Source organism: Phaenicophaeus curvirostris, chromosome 7 (assembly GCF_032191515.1).
Source record: "Phaenicophaeus curvirostris isolate KB17595 chromosome 7, BPBGC_Pcur_1.0, whole genome shotgun sequence".
In the NCBI taxonomy this organism is placed as follows: domain Eukaryota; kingdom Metazoa; phylum Chordata; class Aves; order Cuculiformes; family Cuculidae; genus Phaenicophaeus; species Phaenicophaeus curvirostris.
In genome coordinates, this window is record NC_091398.1 from 13,779,046 (window position 1) to 13,795,630 (window position 16,585).

General features: G+C 39.1%; 1 protein-coding gene across 1 annotated transcript in view; it reads right to left on the minus strand.

The window, feature by feature from the left end:
* Positions 1 to 16,585, minus strand: part of CCNYL1 (cyclin Y like 1) — a 35,852-nt gene that overhangs the window by 11,223 nt on the left and 8,044 nt on the right. The window contains exons 2-7 of the mRNA XM_069860895.1: positions 9,580 to 9,654; positions 7,151 to 7,185; positions 5,374 to 5,474; positions 3,888 to 3,923; positions 3,133 to 3,184; positions 1,350 to 1,469 (exon numbers count right to left, since the gene is read on the minus strand). Coding sequence (XP_069716996.1) covers positions 1,350 to 1,469; positions 3,133 to 3,184; positions 3,888 to 3,923; positions 5,374 to 5,474; positions 7,151 to 7,185; positions 9,580 to 9,654 — 419 coding nt within the window. The remainder of the gene's footprint in view (positions 1 to 1,349; positions 1,470 to 3,132; positions 3,185 to 3,887; positions 3,924 to 5,373; positions 5,475 to 7,150; positions 7,186 to 9,579; positions 9,655 to 16,585) is intronic.

The following is a 16,585-nucleotide window of genomic DNA, read 5'->3' on the forward strand; positions in this document are numbered from 1 at the left end:
ATCCATGTATGAAGTAATTTACACTTTCTAATTTGAATATAGATTGCTTTTAAGTTTCTATTCCCTAAACTAAGTCCAAGGTCCTAAAGAAACCTCAGATAAACTAGTGGGTGCAGGAAGCTGTTGTACAGGTCTAAGGGGAGAATAAATCTTTATTACAAGAGTCTCCTCATACTTTCTTCCCATCCTTTGCATATAGCCTCCAAGTGGACTAAAGGTGTTCCTATAATAACAGAGCCATCTAGTGGCAAACCCCATTTTAGAAATCTAACTTTATTTCTATTATTTGCTAATACTTCAGCTGTCTGGATCGCCCGGGGTTAGCTTTCATCTTGTTCTGCCAAAACTGTTTGCATGTCTTTGGAAAAGCAAAAAACCTCAAACTACTTTGAGTTTCAGTAGCTCTAACTATCTGGCCTTTTTAATTACTTATTTCCTTATTAAAGAGAGTCCTTCAAGCTGACTTCGCTTAACCGTCACATTTGCTTTTGGTGACAGATCGCTTCTGTTCTCCTTTCAGAAAGAAGCCACAATGAAGACTCAAGTCTAGTATCCAACGAAGCGTAGTTTAAGAGACTGTCTAATGTAGCAATTAATATGCTGTGCTTCTCTTTCCTTTTGTATACATAGATGTATAAGCATGCATATGTGTGTATATAAATAAAGCAATCGTATCATCATTGGGTTTTTTATATCCATCTTTTTTTCTGAAATCAAACAATGAACTGTAATGAGATTATTTTCTTACTATTGCTCTTAAGTTCAAGTCCCTCCATGTCATCTGGGGAAAAAAAATGTTGTAGAGTCTTTGGTTTAATAAAAAAAAAGTATGATAGAAAGGTGGCAATGATTGAAGGCCATAACAATGAGAAAGTTCATCTCCTGCACTTCCTATGGTACTAATCCTTGACCCATTAGGTGGCAGTGGTACTTAGAGCGTTCTGGTTAATATGAACTCAAAACTCCCACTTTCCCCTCCACACGACTGAAATAAAAGATGTCTTTGTGTCCGATCTCATTATACCCCACTGTTTATGGTGTCCCACTGTTCTCCCTTTCTCAAGCTTCTTCAGCGAGTTATATATTATGAAACAATGTTCGACTGGACAAGTAATTAAGCATTACATATTCATATACAGAAAAGGTGAATTCCTTTTATGATAATCACTTCTGTAACTACTTGGAAATCTTCGCTAATGAACTCACTTGTACAGGGTCATCACTGTTAGCAAGGTTTCACAAGATACCATAACGATTTAATAAAATGTCAGTTCAGTCCAGTTCATTCATTGAGGGGTGAAAAAAAAGTCTTCCAAAAACTCCAGTTTCAGTAATTGGGCATCTCTTACCAGTGTCACTATTGCACATTCAGCTGTCAGCTGTGCTGCACTGAAAAGTGTCCGAACAAACCGGTAGATGTGCTTGTGATCAGGGTCATGCTTGTAGTAGTCATCTGGAACTTCTTCCCGCTGAAAGAAAGTTCTCCAAATTACTAAAAATCTGTCTTATTTAATACTGACTTTAAAGAACAGCCACGTGTGGTTGTTTCTTCTCACTGACCAGAAGTGTATACAACCCTTGGCTGTCAGAGACAGAACAAAATCATTCGAAAATGAAAGCAGCAAGCAGCTTTACAATATTATGAAGTTCCAAACAAATCACAATAGTTTAAGCAGCTATCTTTGTTTTGAACAGTTTTTTTTTATCTGTGAGGCCAACCAGAAAGAGAACGAACTACCACCACTATTACAGGTACTAACTATTGTTCATGGAACATTTCACACACTAAAAGAGATTGAAGGGGAAAAAAAAAAGGGGGTGGGGGGTGCATTCTCCCTGCAAGAAAATCATATATATACACACACCAGGGAAGCACTGGCTCTTCAAAAGGCAAAATTAAGAGACTTCACAAGATTAGCCTTGCAGCTAAGGAAGGGGTGATGAACAACATATTGATAATTCTGTCACAGGTAGAACTGGAAGGTAACTTATGCTGCCTTTATAGTACTTGTCCTTGAGAGACCCCAGAAATATAACAAAGCTACTGAACAGCTAGATTTGAGACAATGCTAAACTGTTTCTAAATACAGGGGAGAAGAAAAGCTTTGAAATAAACAGTCTATCAAAACAATCCTAAAATGAGCGTTTGAGAATTCTGACCCTGTCCTCCCAGACATTCTGATTTTTAGCACTCTTCCCGGAGGGACGAAGCTTCAGCTTCACACACTGGTTCTGCAAGACTGATACTGAACACGTTCCTGTCTAAAGTCCAAACTAGACTTGTAGTACGGTAAAGATACCAGGTGGGAACAGCATAGCTGCCTGACATTAAACAAGCAGTCATTAGGTAAGCAAAGCGCAAGCATTTTCACATGACTTTGTGGTTTAAAATAGCCAGGTAACAACGTCAAGTAAAATGAAGAGGTAAGCTAACTTTGTTCTCTCCATACAGCCCTCTGATACACCACTAACCAACAGAGGTGGGCATGCAACGTTCAGAATAACATGAGCACCACCCTCCTTGTGTAAATCCTGCACTACAAGCAGTATAAAAGCACACCTGGAAGCACATTTTTGCTGACTGGGGCTGAGAGGAAAGGGCCAAGACTGATACTTGTGACTAAGTCCAGTGATGCTAGTAACCTGAAGCTTGTTTTTTTCTGCTACTAGGGCCAAAAGAACCTGGATTTGGACTCCTGGTGACTGAATCTTCAAAGGACAAGGTGTTCCAAGATTTTGTCTAGCAAATTAACCTTTCCAAAGGTACTGCAGGTACCCAGACAAAACTCCAATCCTACCGAAACTAAGACTTCTAGTAAAAGCAGTGTTAAAGAAGGAAAGACAGGAGCCAGACAAGAAAGTCTGGATACGAAATGCTGCAAGAATCAGCAGGTTCTTGCTTTCTATTTATATGCAAAGCATAGAAAACCAAACATACTTTGGAACATCTAGCTGATATCAAAAGTCCAGAGGACACCATCTGCACTGTATTTTATATATAAAGACCCAACTTAATATCAGTTTGCTTGTGACCAGGTGCTAAGACATATTTATGACTTACGCAATACAAATCAAGATGATAAAATATACGTACGCTGATGCACATTCAGAGGATCAAAAAGTTAAACTTACTGTGAGAGGATGAGATTTTTCATCAAAAATGTCCAATGATCTGTCAGAGTCTCTGCAAAGTAAAAATTTCTGTTTTAGCAAAAAGGGTTAACGGGTAATGCTATGCTCAACAAAAAAGTATTATTCATTAAGAGTGTAAAGAGACATTTTGTAGTTCAGCTTTCATTGAATACAATATGAAATTAGGTTGTATTTTTGCAACGCATTTAATGATGAGATCTTACAACTGAATGCTTAAGAAGCTAAACAACGAACAGCTATCCATGCCCTCATATTATGCTTCATACAGTTCTCTCTCAAAATGCGAAACCATCTCATTAATACCATTTATTTCAAAAAGGCAGCTGTAATTTTGAAGCATAAGCTGTAACTAACTTTAACAGCAAGGGTTATTTGTACATGCGACAGTGTTCCTTCACCCATCAAAACTAATCTGTACCTCTGTATCCAGGAAAAACTAAACTAAGCCCAACGGTGGATTCATGGCAAGTTAAGCATATTCTTCTCAATCCCTCTGTTTTTACTGCTTATGCTTCATTCTTGATGAAGTATGTGGGATGGGTGTATTGCTGACCTTTCTGTATCAGCTCAAGATGGGGCACAAACAGGAAGCAGGCACAGCATAAAGTGTTAAGATTTTTCAATTCCTTTAAGTGACACTAGCTGCTACTGAAGTGACCAAGACCATATCCCTGGCTGAAAACCAAAGCTGTTACGTATCAGAAAAAAAAACCCTAAAACAACAGTTCACTCACCTGTTCTTTATATGGTAGAATATTGCTAATGTTACACTAAAAAAAGAGAGAAAAAGAAAAGACTTAAAGCACATTCTCTGCACACTATATCACAAAAAAAAGCTGTTGTTCAAGGCAGTGTTCCAAATCCACTATCTCCTGGCTTCCTCTCACAATCTTGAGTATCATGTCTCATTTCTGATGTTTAACTGCCTGAACAGAAACTAGCAAAATCAAATTTCCTAACTACTTTCAACCTACTTCCATATTCATTATACCGATATTTGTGCCAGAAAATAAATAATTAACTACATTTTAAACACACACCTTCATTGCCCGATTAGGTGACATTTATTGAAAATGCAGACTACCCACAACTAAAACATAATAAAAGTCCTACTTGGTGTTACAGCTACTGTTGTAGGCTCTGCTGATGCTTTAACTCCGTATCTCCCGCTGTCTAATTTAACATTTGTCTGAAGAAGTGAATAATAAAGATGATATCATGCCTGCCAAGAAGGGGTCTTAGTTTCTGCTGAGTCAAGCAAGGCAATGAGTTTCATATTGACACACATCTAGTGTGGCCAAATTTCAGATACATTTCTGGCAGTGGCAACAGGAACACTGGCAGAGCAGGAACCCGTTATGGGCAAGCTCTCATCTATTGCCAACTGTATACTACTCCAAAATGACACAGGCACCATCTTTTAGGTTTTTATTTCCTCTAGAAAAGGAGTAAAATGCTAGATACCTCTGTTTGAAACCAAATTTGAAAGCGACAAATCAGCTTAGACATTTTCGAACTCTACTAACTGTTGAAACAGTGAAGCCTTCTGGGCCTGAAGCTACTTTGCTTTCTTGCCCTTCAAGCACAGTAAAACTTCTTTCAGTTCTTGGCTGTTATAGTCTATGTGCAAAGAACTGTCTCTGTGGCACCCAGAACAGATCAAACCCCCATTTCCACCGGGGAACCACTGCTATCAAACTCATCTACCCAAAACAAAAATATACAAAGAAAAGGTAGAAAGGCTAGAACTAAGACCTAAGCGAGCAATATACTATTATCCACAACTAGAGGGCAGACTAACACCTGCAAGGCGCAAGAAGTCCTACAAACTTTCTTGCAACTCCATACAAAATCTATTTCAAGTTTTCCCAGATTGAGAGCTTCTGCATTTGGCTTTCAGTGTGAAGACTCTTAAGTTCCCAGCCCAACTCACACTTCTGAACCCAAAATGCTGACACATTTCTGCACTGCCACAGATTCTCAAGTGCACAAGCTAACTACTTTGAAATACAACAGTATCTTAGCTCTGTAACTGAAAAAGCAGCTCGCTTCAGCAGTCATAATTAAGCACCTTGACATCCTTTCCACAACCAACCTGAATAAGCTGTGCTCCTCTCGTTCAAGTGTGTAACTGGCTTTGAAACAGAAAAGAACACCACAAAATCCCAAATAAACCTTGCAATGCTACTCAGCCGCTTGCTGATGACACATGGTTCTTACCACTTTATTGTGCTTCTAAGGTTAGGTTGACTGACGGTACTGTCATCTATAAATATTGTTGAGCATGAGCTGTATTTTTTCGTAAGCTGTCCAGGAGAAACCTTAGAAGAGGAATAAAAAAAGGACAAAAATACATTAAAGAACATTGATTCTGTGAGCTTTCTTTTACCACACTGAATACAGGCTTTACACCTCAAGTAGCTACGGCAGAGGAGGTCTCTGTAGATGATTACTCCTGCTAAGTAAGCTACCCTTTAGCCATCAAGTTTCTGAAGACACCCTTTGTCCAAGATAGGTTTATAAATCGTCCCTTGTAATATACAACATGATGTTTTTAGAAAAGTCATTTTCAGCAGAAACAGCTGCAGCTAAAGCAGCAAGTCCTCCGATTTTCTCAGTTCTCCTCCATTCCATTCTTGCCAGTTCAGGTCTCAGTCTTCCCTCTCTATGATGTACTCTATTAGATTTCCCTCTGACTCCATAGTAATCTTCTCCCTTCTTTTATACCCTATACCTCTACATTTTCTGGTTATTCAGTATCACTCCCTGGGAAGTCAGTTTTGCATTTGGGGTTTTATCCTGTTAAATTTTAGGAAAAAAGAAATCTTCTTGTGACATTGCTCAGCTCACTCATATCTTGTTTTGTGCCTGGAATCTGGGAAAAAAGTCTTACACTTATCCTTACTTTTATTATTTAGAGCTAGCAATAAGTCCCATAATCTATCCTTATCCTGTAGATTTTATACAGTAAGAAATCTTCCTACAGAACACAATGTCAGGCTTCCCTGTGCACTTTTGGAGAATGCCTTGCACTAGAGCTAGCATGTCATTACTGAGGGAGTAGTTTTAATCAAGCAACCCAAGATTCATTAATTCTTGACAGAATATTTTTAAGTGTCTTGCCTAAAAACCTGCAAATCTTCCATACAAAAATGTTGGCACCCTTCACAACCCAATGGCTAGTGGAGAATATCTATTTCACATGAAGTTTGCTAGAAAAACCAATCCAATCACACTTCACCTTGGTGAAGCTGGAATGGTAATTGAAAAAGAAGCAAAATTTTCTAAAAAGGAGCCACCCCCACAATCACACTAAATACAACAGATTTGAAATATCATTATCTTACCAGACACTTCTGCTAGATGATATTTTTTAAGCTGTGTGTTAATAATGTCTGTCCTTAGCTTTACTAGTCAATTTTCTTTATCCAGTTATTAATAAAATTGAAATTTTTTTGTATAGTTTTTGGGGTAAGTGAAGTGTCAAAATCAACTGATATTTGGTGCATATTTTCAGATTTTAAAACTAATGGATTATCATTTGTTTATCCTGGTGATGATAATGTTGGCACGTCATTCTATTTTCGTGTTGGACACATTTCTTACAATACGTTCTGTAGTGATGCTTGATCAGCAAGTTATTCAAGACTCATCATCTCAGCTAAGAAATTAATCCAGTTGTATTTCTGTTTAAAAATAACGATGTGGCAGTTTGACTTACATTTTCAGCTTCACTGTTCTGAAATGCTCAAGACAGATACAACCAAGAAACCCATCCTCACTCTTTTGACAACAGCCATTCTCTGCTCTGCAATACCCTGCTTGTTCATTTGTTTTGTAGAGACAGGCAAAGATAACTCAGCTTTATCTTGCTAAGGAGGATTTGGAACACATGTAGGACTACAGACCTAGAACTACCACAGTTTTTCTTGAATTTGTCTTTGTCCCAATACCTTAATTTTATTTATACAGCACACTAAGAATCTGTTTTACTTACATGATTGATGTGGTTACTCTTCCTCTTCTCTCGCACTAGAATTAGGGAGAAAGAATGTGAACTGAAAGGTTTCTAAAATACAATTCAAATTTACATTCCATAAAGTCACTCTATTAACCTAGTCTTCTGAAGAATAGGAGTATTAAAAGTTCCAGATTTGATTTTAGGTGTCTGGAAAAGTAGTTTGAGGAAAAAGACGCTGAGTTTTATCAAGCTAGTGATACTTTTAGGAATTAAAGGGAAAAATGTTTCAGCCTTGAAACAATGTTATGCATCACAAAAAAACCTGTATGATTTCAGACAGTTCAAGTAGACAATGTCCAACATCCAATAGCGACCACTTAGCAACAAGAGGTTAAAACATCACATGCTGAACGTGCTGAACAGATACAAGGAGGAAGTGAGGCACCCAGCATTATATCCAGGTTGTCTCTTCTCCTATTAGACAGGAGAGGGTAAAAAGGTATTCGCTACACAGAAGATGCTGGCACAAGCCATGTCTATCATAGCTCTGATCGGGTTATTTTGTTATTTAAAACTATGTCAGCCTTTCAAAAAGCACTAAGGTTTAACTTCGAGCTATAACAGTAGCAGTAAAACAGTGCTGTTAAAGGAGAGCTGAGAGTTGCATACATACAGGAAGCTACACAAATGTAGGCAGCCTGGACAGGTAACCTCTCCAAAGTTCTGACCTCAGGTCATTAACGCTTGTTAGCAGGAGGCATTCTCTTAAAAATTTAGAAAAATTAACAACTGGAAGAGAATATATAAATTTTTGTCTTTTTGCATAAATTAAAAATCATAATCCTGATAACATCTTAGTGAGAGAGAACTTGGATACTAATTTTTCTAGTTCTATGGAAGCTTAACTAAAGAAGATCCAGTGAAAACAGAAAATAAGTTCTGCCTGACTTGTCCATAAAAACACCCTGTAAAAATTGAGTCATCCACCTAATACAAACTTCAGAGAATAATTTAATAGTTATTATCTCATGTAGCAGACCATTTTTCTACATGAGCACAGGTGTATACATTTCAATAAATCATATGTGAAGAATAATAAATCACATAGGTATTCTACTCGGGGAGGTTTCCCATGCCTGGAAACATTCAAGGCCAGGGTCTGAGCAACATGATCTGGTTGAAGATGTCCCTGCTCACTGCAGGGGGCTGGACTAGGCGGTCTTTAGGTGTTCCTTCCAACCAAAACTGTTCTATGATTCTATGTTTAAAAGTAATACTACAGCCCATAAAGACGTTCATGTAGCGTGAACGTTATCTGCCACAAGGCTGAAAGGCTACACAGTGAAGTTGCTTTACAACGTTCCAGAACTATGTCAACTTGCTCATTGCAACTTAAGCAGAACCCATCTAGGAGGTGTCTGATAAGTGCAGGTCAGATCCTCCATCTGTTTGGAGGCTGACCTTAGAGCCCTAGAGGAAGAGAGGCCTCCGTTTCATCGGTATTATCTCTCCGGAAGAGTCATGCTAATGCTAATTTCCACTGCTCACAGATTACCGGAGCATCACAAAGTTGATACCACTGACAATTTCACTGCTTGCCTCAAGACTCTGAATAGAAGGACTGCAACTGAAAGACCCGTCAAAATAATTCTACTTTTCTGCAGCAAAGCTCTGCCAAAGTAGAAGACAAATTGCAGCTTTCCATCCACTCAGCCAATCTCAAGTGCAGCATTGTCCTAGGAAAAACAGTACTTCAAACAAGAACCAACTACAAAAGGAACAGAAGTATTTTTAAAAGAATATCTTTAATTTTTTAGTTGCAACTTCAAAATTTACTATTGTCAGATTTTTGTTTGTGCAATATGGAAACGCCTCCACCTTTTAATAGCATCTTGGAACGCACAAGCTGTTCAAAATTTACTTTACTAAGCAAACAAGGAATTTGCAAAAAACCTGAAAATACCAATAAATCCACGTCATTAGAGCCAGGATTGAAGAATAATTATGCTACTGAAACTATTCAAACAGTTTAAAGCAACATATTCAAAAGCAACTGACAGACTGATGGTTTAGGCTTATTCCTTACTGAAAACTACTCCTTAACTTTTCTGGGCTTTTTTGGTTTTTAATTTAAAGCAATTTCCAAAACAGTCCTTGGTGATAAAAAAACCTCACCACAGTTTGAAGCTTGAATGACACTAGCGAAGAAAGCCTCGTTCCTTCAGACTGCTAGGATCCAGACACTGAAAACTCTAGATATTTAAGCATTTAGAAGAACAAGTGATTTTAAGTGTTAAGTAAAACAGACTATGAACAAATTTCTGTGTAAACACACAAATTATTAATCCCTACACTCGGAAAGAATTAAAGCAATTTAAATGTTCTAGAGTTAAATAAATAAAATAGGCAGTAGCTTTTCCACTTTTTTTCCAATTTAAAAAAAAACAGGAGAAAACTTGGCTTACCGTCTGTTTGAGACTTGCTCAGGAAAATTGTGCTTGCTCTGGGATGATCAGATGGATTAGATTCCAAGGCTAAATCTGAAACAGAAAGGACAAAAACAGGAGAGATCTTTAACAGAAGATGATTACTTTAATGATTCCCACCCAGCCTTAAAACGCTCAAGCACAGTGAAGGAGACAAATCAGAAATGCATAGAATGGGTTGTCTCTCTAAATCAAAACCTTACTTTTCGCAAGACAAATAAAAGTCTGACACTTTCCCCTCTGAAAAAGAAGCCTGTGGACTTACTCCTACTGCCATGAAGCTCTGAAGTAGCTTACAGTTTCCATCAAGACAAAATCTGGAAAGGGAGATCTCAGAAAGCAACAAAAGTCATTATGTGCCTGTGTGCTAGGGTAGCTGGATGTGGAGCCTGTGTTCAGAGAAAAGCACAACTTTAGCAAGAGCATAATTCTTCCATTCTATGTTTTAAGCACCCAGTACTGCAAGAAACAATCCATGTGGTCTCATAGAAGAGCCTACTTAAGTAACTTTTACAGCATTGATAAATACCAAAACACTGATCTTACACTGCTCTTTTCTTTTGGAATTTCGGGTAAAGCCCTGCAGAGCTGATATTTAGCTACTGAAGAACAAAATGATTACTTTAATCCTTTGCCACAATGGATTAGTGATGACATTAGATGAGGATACATTACTCCCTTAGATTAAGATGGGAGTGATCGTTAAAAAGTGTGCTGATGAAACTGTAAACATCCTGATGAAATTCTGAGCTGCATCAGCTTTGACAGAAGAAACAGCTGTTCTGAGGGAGCCACGTTACCGACACCAATTTATGTGACCATATGAACAGAATACTCTAGTACTGTGACCCTGTACAACCTGGAAAGAGCAAATTCACATTCATCTACATTTGTCATTCTGAATTTTCCTGTGTGCCACTTTACGCCGTGCTAACCATAAGAGCACACAAGCTCGCAAACCTGCACACGTTAGTGTTTCAAGAAGGTCTGGCAACAATGCAGTTGCCACAGCCTTAGAAAACAAAGTCATCTAAGAATCACCATCAACTTTTAATGAAAAAAATAATTCTTAGGAGCTTTTTATGCATTCAACCAGCAGAACTCTGCTTAAATATTAGCCAAAGTCTGCACAAACTGTCTTGGTGCTGGAAGTCTTAACTAGGTGAATGCTCTGTGTTGCTGCACCTAACAGACAGCACTGCCACCACCCTCACTTGTCACTTGAGTGAAAGTAACTGCAGAAGTAGTGTGTCCCCAAGACTTCTCATTCCAGATTCCCACTGGTCCACATCACCGGTATCCAGGCCTGGATGTTTTCCAGTACTTGGCTTACATCATCGCTGATCTTAGTCCAACAGTGCTGCTCTGATGCTGGTCCAGGATGCAGACCACTCATTTTAAATCTCTACTGTATAAGTAAGTCGCCAACGCCTATTTATGAACATAAAGTTTCAGACTGGACATTAGGTAAACATTTTTCACCAAAAGGGTCATCGGGCACTGGCAGAGCTGCCCAGGGAGGTGGTGGAGTCACCATCCTTGAAGGTGTTTAAATGATTAGTAGATGAGGTACTTAAGGATACGGTTTAGTGGCAGATACGTATGGTTGGACTCGATGATCTTGGGGATCTTTTCCAACCAGGCGATTCTATGATTCTACGAGAAAGATTGTTCAATTAGGAATTCCTCCCTTTCAAAAAAGGCCAAAGTTGGCTATGAAAGCAGACCACCTCCAGCAGTTTTTAAAAGCTAACTTACAAAAACCAGCATTTCTATTTTCACCTTACTGTGCTCATTCACGGCAAACAATGAACAGACACCTTAATTTAATCATGCACTTTAAATGCATTTAAGAAGTTCTGGTTTAGAAGCTCTGGAACAGAATGTGCCTTACAGCTCGTACCTGAATTATTACTAATACACTTCAATTCCCCGAAAAAAAAATCCAGTACACACTAGCATGCCATCCTGGCACGTTTTTAATGACCCTTCCTAACATCTCAGCAGAACAGTGTAACTACTGTTTAAAATCTGTCCACATTGACAAGTTTCTAACACTTATTTAGCAAAATCACTTTTAAGAGACAGCATAGAGACCAACTCTAGTTTCTAATTCTAGCACTCTAGTAAAAAAAAACCATACCAACATTTTGACACAGATTAAGGAATTCACTGATAATGGCAAATACTAAACAACTTCTTAGATTTGAGAAAGGAGTGATTCAGAAATTAAAGTATTTTTCTAGCCTACCAAGCAACTGAAGTATCATCAACAAGCAGAGCGAGACCTCAACATGCAGATTTGAAATACAGATCACTATTAGCAAGTTATATTCAGAACTTATTTATTTACAGTTCAGCAGCTACTTTTAGAATAACAAGGTAAGTTAGGTCAGAAAGAACCTTGGGAGGTCTCTAGTACAACCTCTTGCTGAAAACTGCGTCCGCTAGGAGGTAGAATTAGGCTGCTCAAGGCTTTATTTGGCTGAGTCTTGAAAAACTCCAATGAGGGTTGTAACGTCCATCCTCCCCTACTCCATAAAAAAAACCCCTCTAATATCTTGACTTCCCCCAAGTTTTTATTTGCTTTGAAATTATAACACTTAAAGCTCATTTATATTATTTTTGCCTCGTTTTGTGCTCTGCCAGTCCCTATATCCGTGCTTCTGAGATGTTAGAAATCAAGTCCAAATGCACCATAAGATGCAAATATAACCAACTTTCACCCCAATTAAGAAGGGTCTGGGATCTGCAGCACCACAGGATGCACCTAGAGACACAATATTGACGTGGCCACGCAAGTCAAACTTGCCCCTCTGAGCACATGAGAGGAGAGGAACAGCACTGAAGGGAAAACAGACTTTACTGGCTCCAGTTCCACAGTGGCTCTGCGAGACACCAAATGTTTTCTGCTGGACAAAGTCAGGTGTATCAGCACCTATAACACATTAAATCCACAAAATGGGTTATACAACCAGAATTACAGCACTAACTAAGACACATTGTGCAGCCCATGGTACGAAACCTCACAAAAAGTGATCAAGACCACCTGTAGTGAGGGTTCTTGTCCCAGAATAACGTGGCATTAGCAGAAACAGCACATCTGCTTTTGTCTTGCAAGAACTGGCAAATAAAGAAAGGTGAGTTTAGACCACCTGCTTGTAATTTTCCTCTTCTAAGCAGCCAGAGAATTTTAACCACCCTTTCTGTGCTACTCTCCGTGGACAACGCTTTTTTCCAAGGAACAGAAAAATTAGTCATATGATCTGCTCTTCCTAAACTGCCAGTGTTGCTCACGAACTACGAAAAGGCAACAGCAATACAGCTGATGAGGGAAGCATAAGGCAAGAGGCAGATAAGGATCTGAGAAGAGGCAAAATGTAATGGGAAACACAGCAAAAGAAAAGCCAGGAGAAGAGACTAATCTCTCTGTAAACAATTTGACTCACAACCAAGTATAATGCCTAATACTTAATCCTTGTAGCACTTCAGTCCAAAACCAAGATATCTAGCCCTAAAAGTAAGGGTTACTCTTGATTAGGAGCTACACCAGATGAAGTATGACAGAAAACTAAGTTTCACAGAAAGTTAACAGAAAAAGAAAGCAGCATAGCATGTCATAGGATGAACAGAAAAAAAATGGGAATTAAAACATGCAGAAACAGCAAGGAGAAATGAGAGAAGCAACAGGATAATATAAAAAGCAAGAAAATGCCAAGGCATTTTTGTTCTATTGGGTTGACAGACTCTAGAAGTCAAAACATGTTTTCTATTGGATCCTCACACTTAGTGATAAAGAGGCGAGAAGATTCCCACGAGAAATTCAGTCTGTGGGAGCAGCACAGTAACGTTGCCACGCTACAGCAGCCCTCCACCTCCGAGAGCTGCGTATTAAAAATAGCCTTCCCCCTTATTTCTCTGCATCTCTCAGTGCCATTTACACACATGGTACTATTGAGCCCGTCAGATCAGCCCTGTCTCCAACGGGAACACAGAGAGGCCTGAATTTGCTTCCCTCTCTCACCATTCTCATTTTAAAGAGCCTCTTCCAGCACACTTGCCCTTCAGACCACTTCAGCTACCTCTCCTGCCGTGCGCTCCATGCATCGATAAGTGCCTGCAGTCCCCCCTGGGGCCAATCATATTACTTCTAAGAGCAAACCTCTGCCGCTAGCTCACGTCCTTTCCTCAACACAAAATCTGCATGAAGATTTTACTTTTGTTCATCTATGTCATATATGAACGTGTGTGGGGTTTGGAACTTTAAAATACTAGCTACTTACCCACCACTCTCCACACCTCCACTCGTGATACTGAACTACTGAGAACACATTTTACACACCGCATTGTGCTACAGGTATTATCACAGTCAAAGACGTCAGCGTTACTAAGTAGCAGCCCTTTGACAATTTCACTGCTTCAGAACACTAAAATATTGCATTGCCTTGAATAGTTTTAGCACCATCCTCTGTATTACCAGACAGCAGTAACATTTTAATACAGCACATATTTAAATCATTAAATCATAAAAACTTCTCTGCTGTAACTTGAGTTTACTCCTTTTTTCAGTGGGTTGCGAGCTTTAATGTTTCAGCTTCCCCTGCATTTCATTACCTTACATTGTGAAGGATGTGAGCTACTTAACACTTCCATTAAAGATTTAAAAATTAAAAAAAAAAATACTAACAATTTTGCCAACACATTAAAGAGTTTGTTATTCAACAACTGTTGAACTGAACAACAATTGTTGTTATAATAACAACTTCATACAAAATTATTTGTCCTCCAATTTATGTTATTCTATTTCTATTCCCCAAAACTTTCCTAAAATTTACAACTCTGGTTTCTCAATCCAACCTGTTTTGTTTACTCCTCACCACCCACACCAAACCCAGGACAGATCAGGTATTTATCACGTGCCTTCTCATGTCATGTCCTTGCTTACACACAGGTTAGTCCATCCTTTAAACTTTCCATGGGTGGCTTCCCCAGATCTAGACAGAATGAAAGCACTTTGATCTCCTGATTATTCACCTTCACCAGAGTTCATGTCTCTGGAGTTGACTCAAAAGATATGAAAGCAGAGCAGGTTTTGTAACTAATACAAGCAAATTTTAATATATAAAGACTGGATATTCATTGTGAACTAAGTGCTTTTAAATACCACCAGTTCTCAGAAAGGATCTCTATTTTGAGGGAGAATCTTGGTGAGAACTATCTTAGCCAACACTTGCATGTGCACAGGTCCCTTAAAAACATCTATAATTCCCCAGAGGAAATCAACTCTATTTCAAAAGGGAAACAAATAAAACCGATCCACTCAGTTGGCTGTTGTTCACACAAAGACAGGATCGCTGAGGTTGGAAGAGAACTCTTGAGATGACCCACAGCCCAGTCCCCTGCTCCAGGAGGCTCAGCCAGAGCAGTCTGCCCAGGACTGTGTCAGTCAGGTTCTGTGTCTCCACAGAGACTTCACAGCCTCTCTGGGCAACCTGCCCAGTGTGTGACCACCCTCATTGTCAAATGACAACTCCTAAAGATCGTGACTTTACAAAATACACACAGAAGGATGCTGTAAAGCTATTTAAAATCTCACAGTTATAATATTAATAATATCAGTAGCAATACTCAGCACGTATCCAAATGTACCACAATGTTTTAGAAGGCTGTAGATATTACTTCAATATACAAGCAGCTTTCTTAATTAAGAATGACTTATTTGCTCTTTTATACCATACTCCTGAGTTAGGCTGGTCCAACGAGAAACAGACACAGTAAGCATTTAAAATATGCTACTATAATCAGAAGTATTTAGAAAGCGAAAGTGTAGTCCATCTATTAAATACCATAGGCTAGCCAGGGTTCAAGTTACCTATTCATTTCTAAGGCTGTAAAAATAAAACGAAACAAAACCCCAAAACAATACAATATTATTGTTTTTGTACTTTTTAAATTGCAGGAAGATCCACAGCGTTATTGTTGGCTTCCACAGCAAATCCCAGCATGATCCTACTGCACTCAGTTCACAGCCCCTGTTAGGGAAACACAACTGAGGTCTGCTCCACTGTAGAGTACTCAGCCTTTCTGAGACTGAAAGTCAAGTAGGCTTCCATATGTTTCCTGATGGGTTATAATCACCTCTAAACATTTTATGACAGCTAGGCAGAATAGCAGGGTGTCAGGAGCACCCCAAATTCTGCAGTGAAGGCAGGAGCAGTTTAAAGGGAGGGAAACAGGGTGTCCCTAGGATTTTAAGTCGGAACGAGAAGGAAGAGAGTAGTTCATAAGCTAGATCTTAAAGGAAACTAATGTTTTGTTAGATGTGTTTCTGTACTGCACCTAATGTACGACCATTTAAAGAGTAAAGGAGAAAGAATCGGTTCTACACTATCCACTTTATAATCCCCACATAGACATGTAATACATAGACATATAATACAATTCACTACCATGAGAAGCTAAAGCAGAACTCCACAGCTGTAACTTTCTAAATGACAGGCCAAACAAATTTTTAACTGTACCCAACAAAGGGCAACCAAATTTTACACTCCTGGACCCATGGCCAGGGAAGCTGTGGCTGCCCCATCCCAGGAGATGTTCAAGGCCAGGTTGGATGCGGGTTTGGGCAGCCTGGGCTGGTGGGAGGTGTCCCTGCCCATGGCAGGGGGTGGAACTAGGTGATCTTTAAGGTCCCTTGCAACCTAAATTATTCTATGACTCTATGCTGATAAGTGGAAGTGTAAGGGAGCCTTTCCTTGTCACATCTCTTCACGTGCTCTCGGCCTTACTTCTCACAAGACATGGTTCAGAAAGAAACAAAGGGGAGTACCAGAAATCCCAGTCTCGTCTACTGTCTGCAGGTAACCAAAAGCAGATGTGCTGTATGTGCACTGGGTGTCATGTGCCACCTGTGGGACTGGCACATGTTAGCTTTTTTCTCCTCTTCCAATTGCTCACTCTATTACAAATTTCAACTAAATTTTTG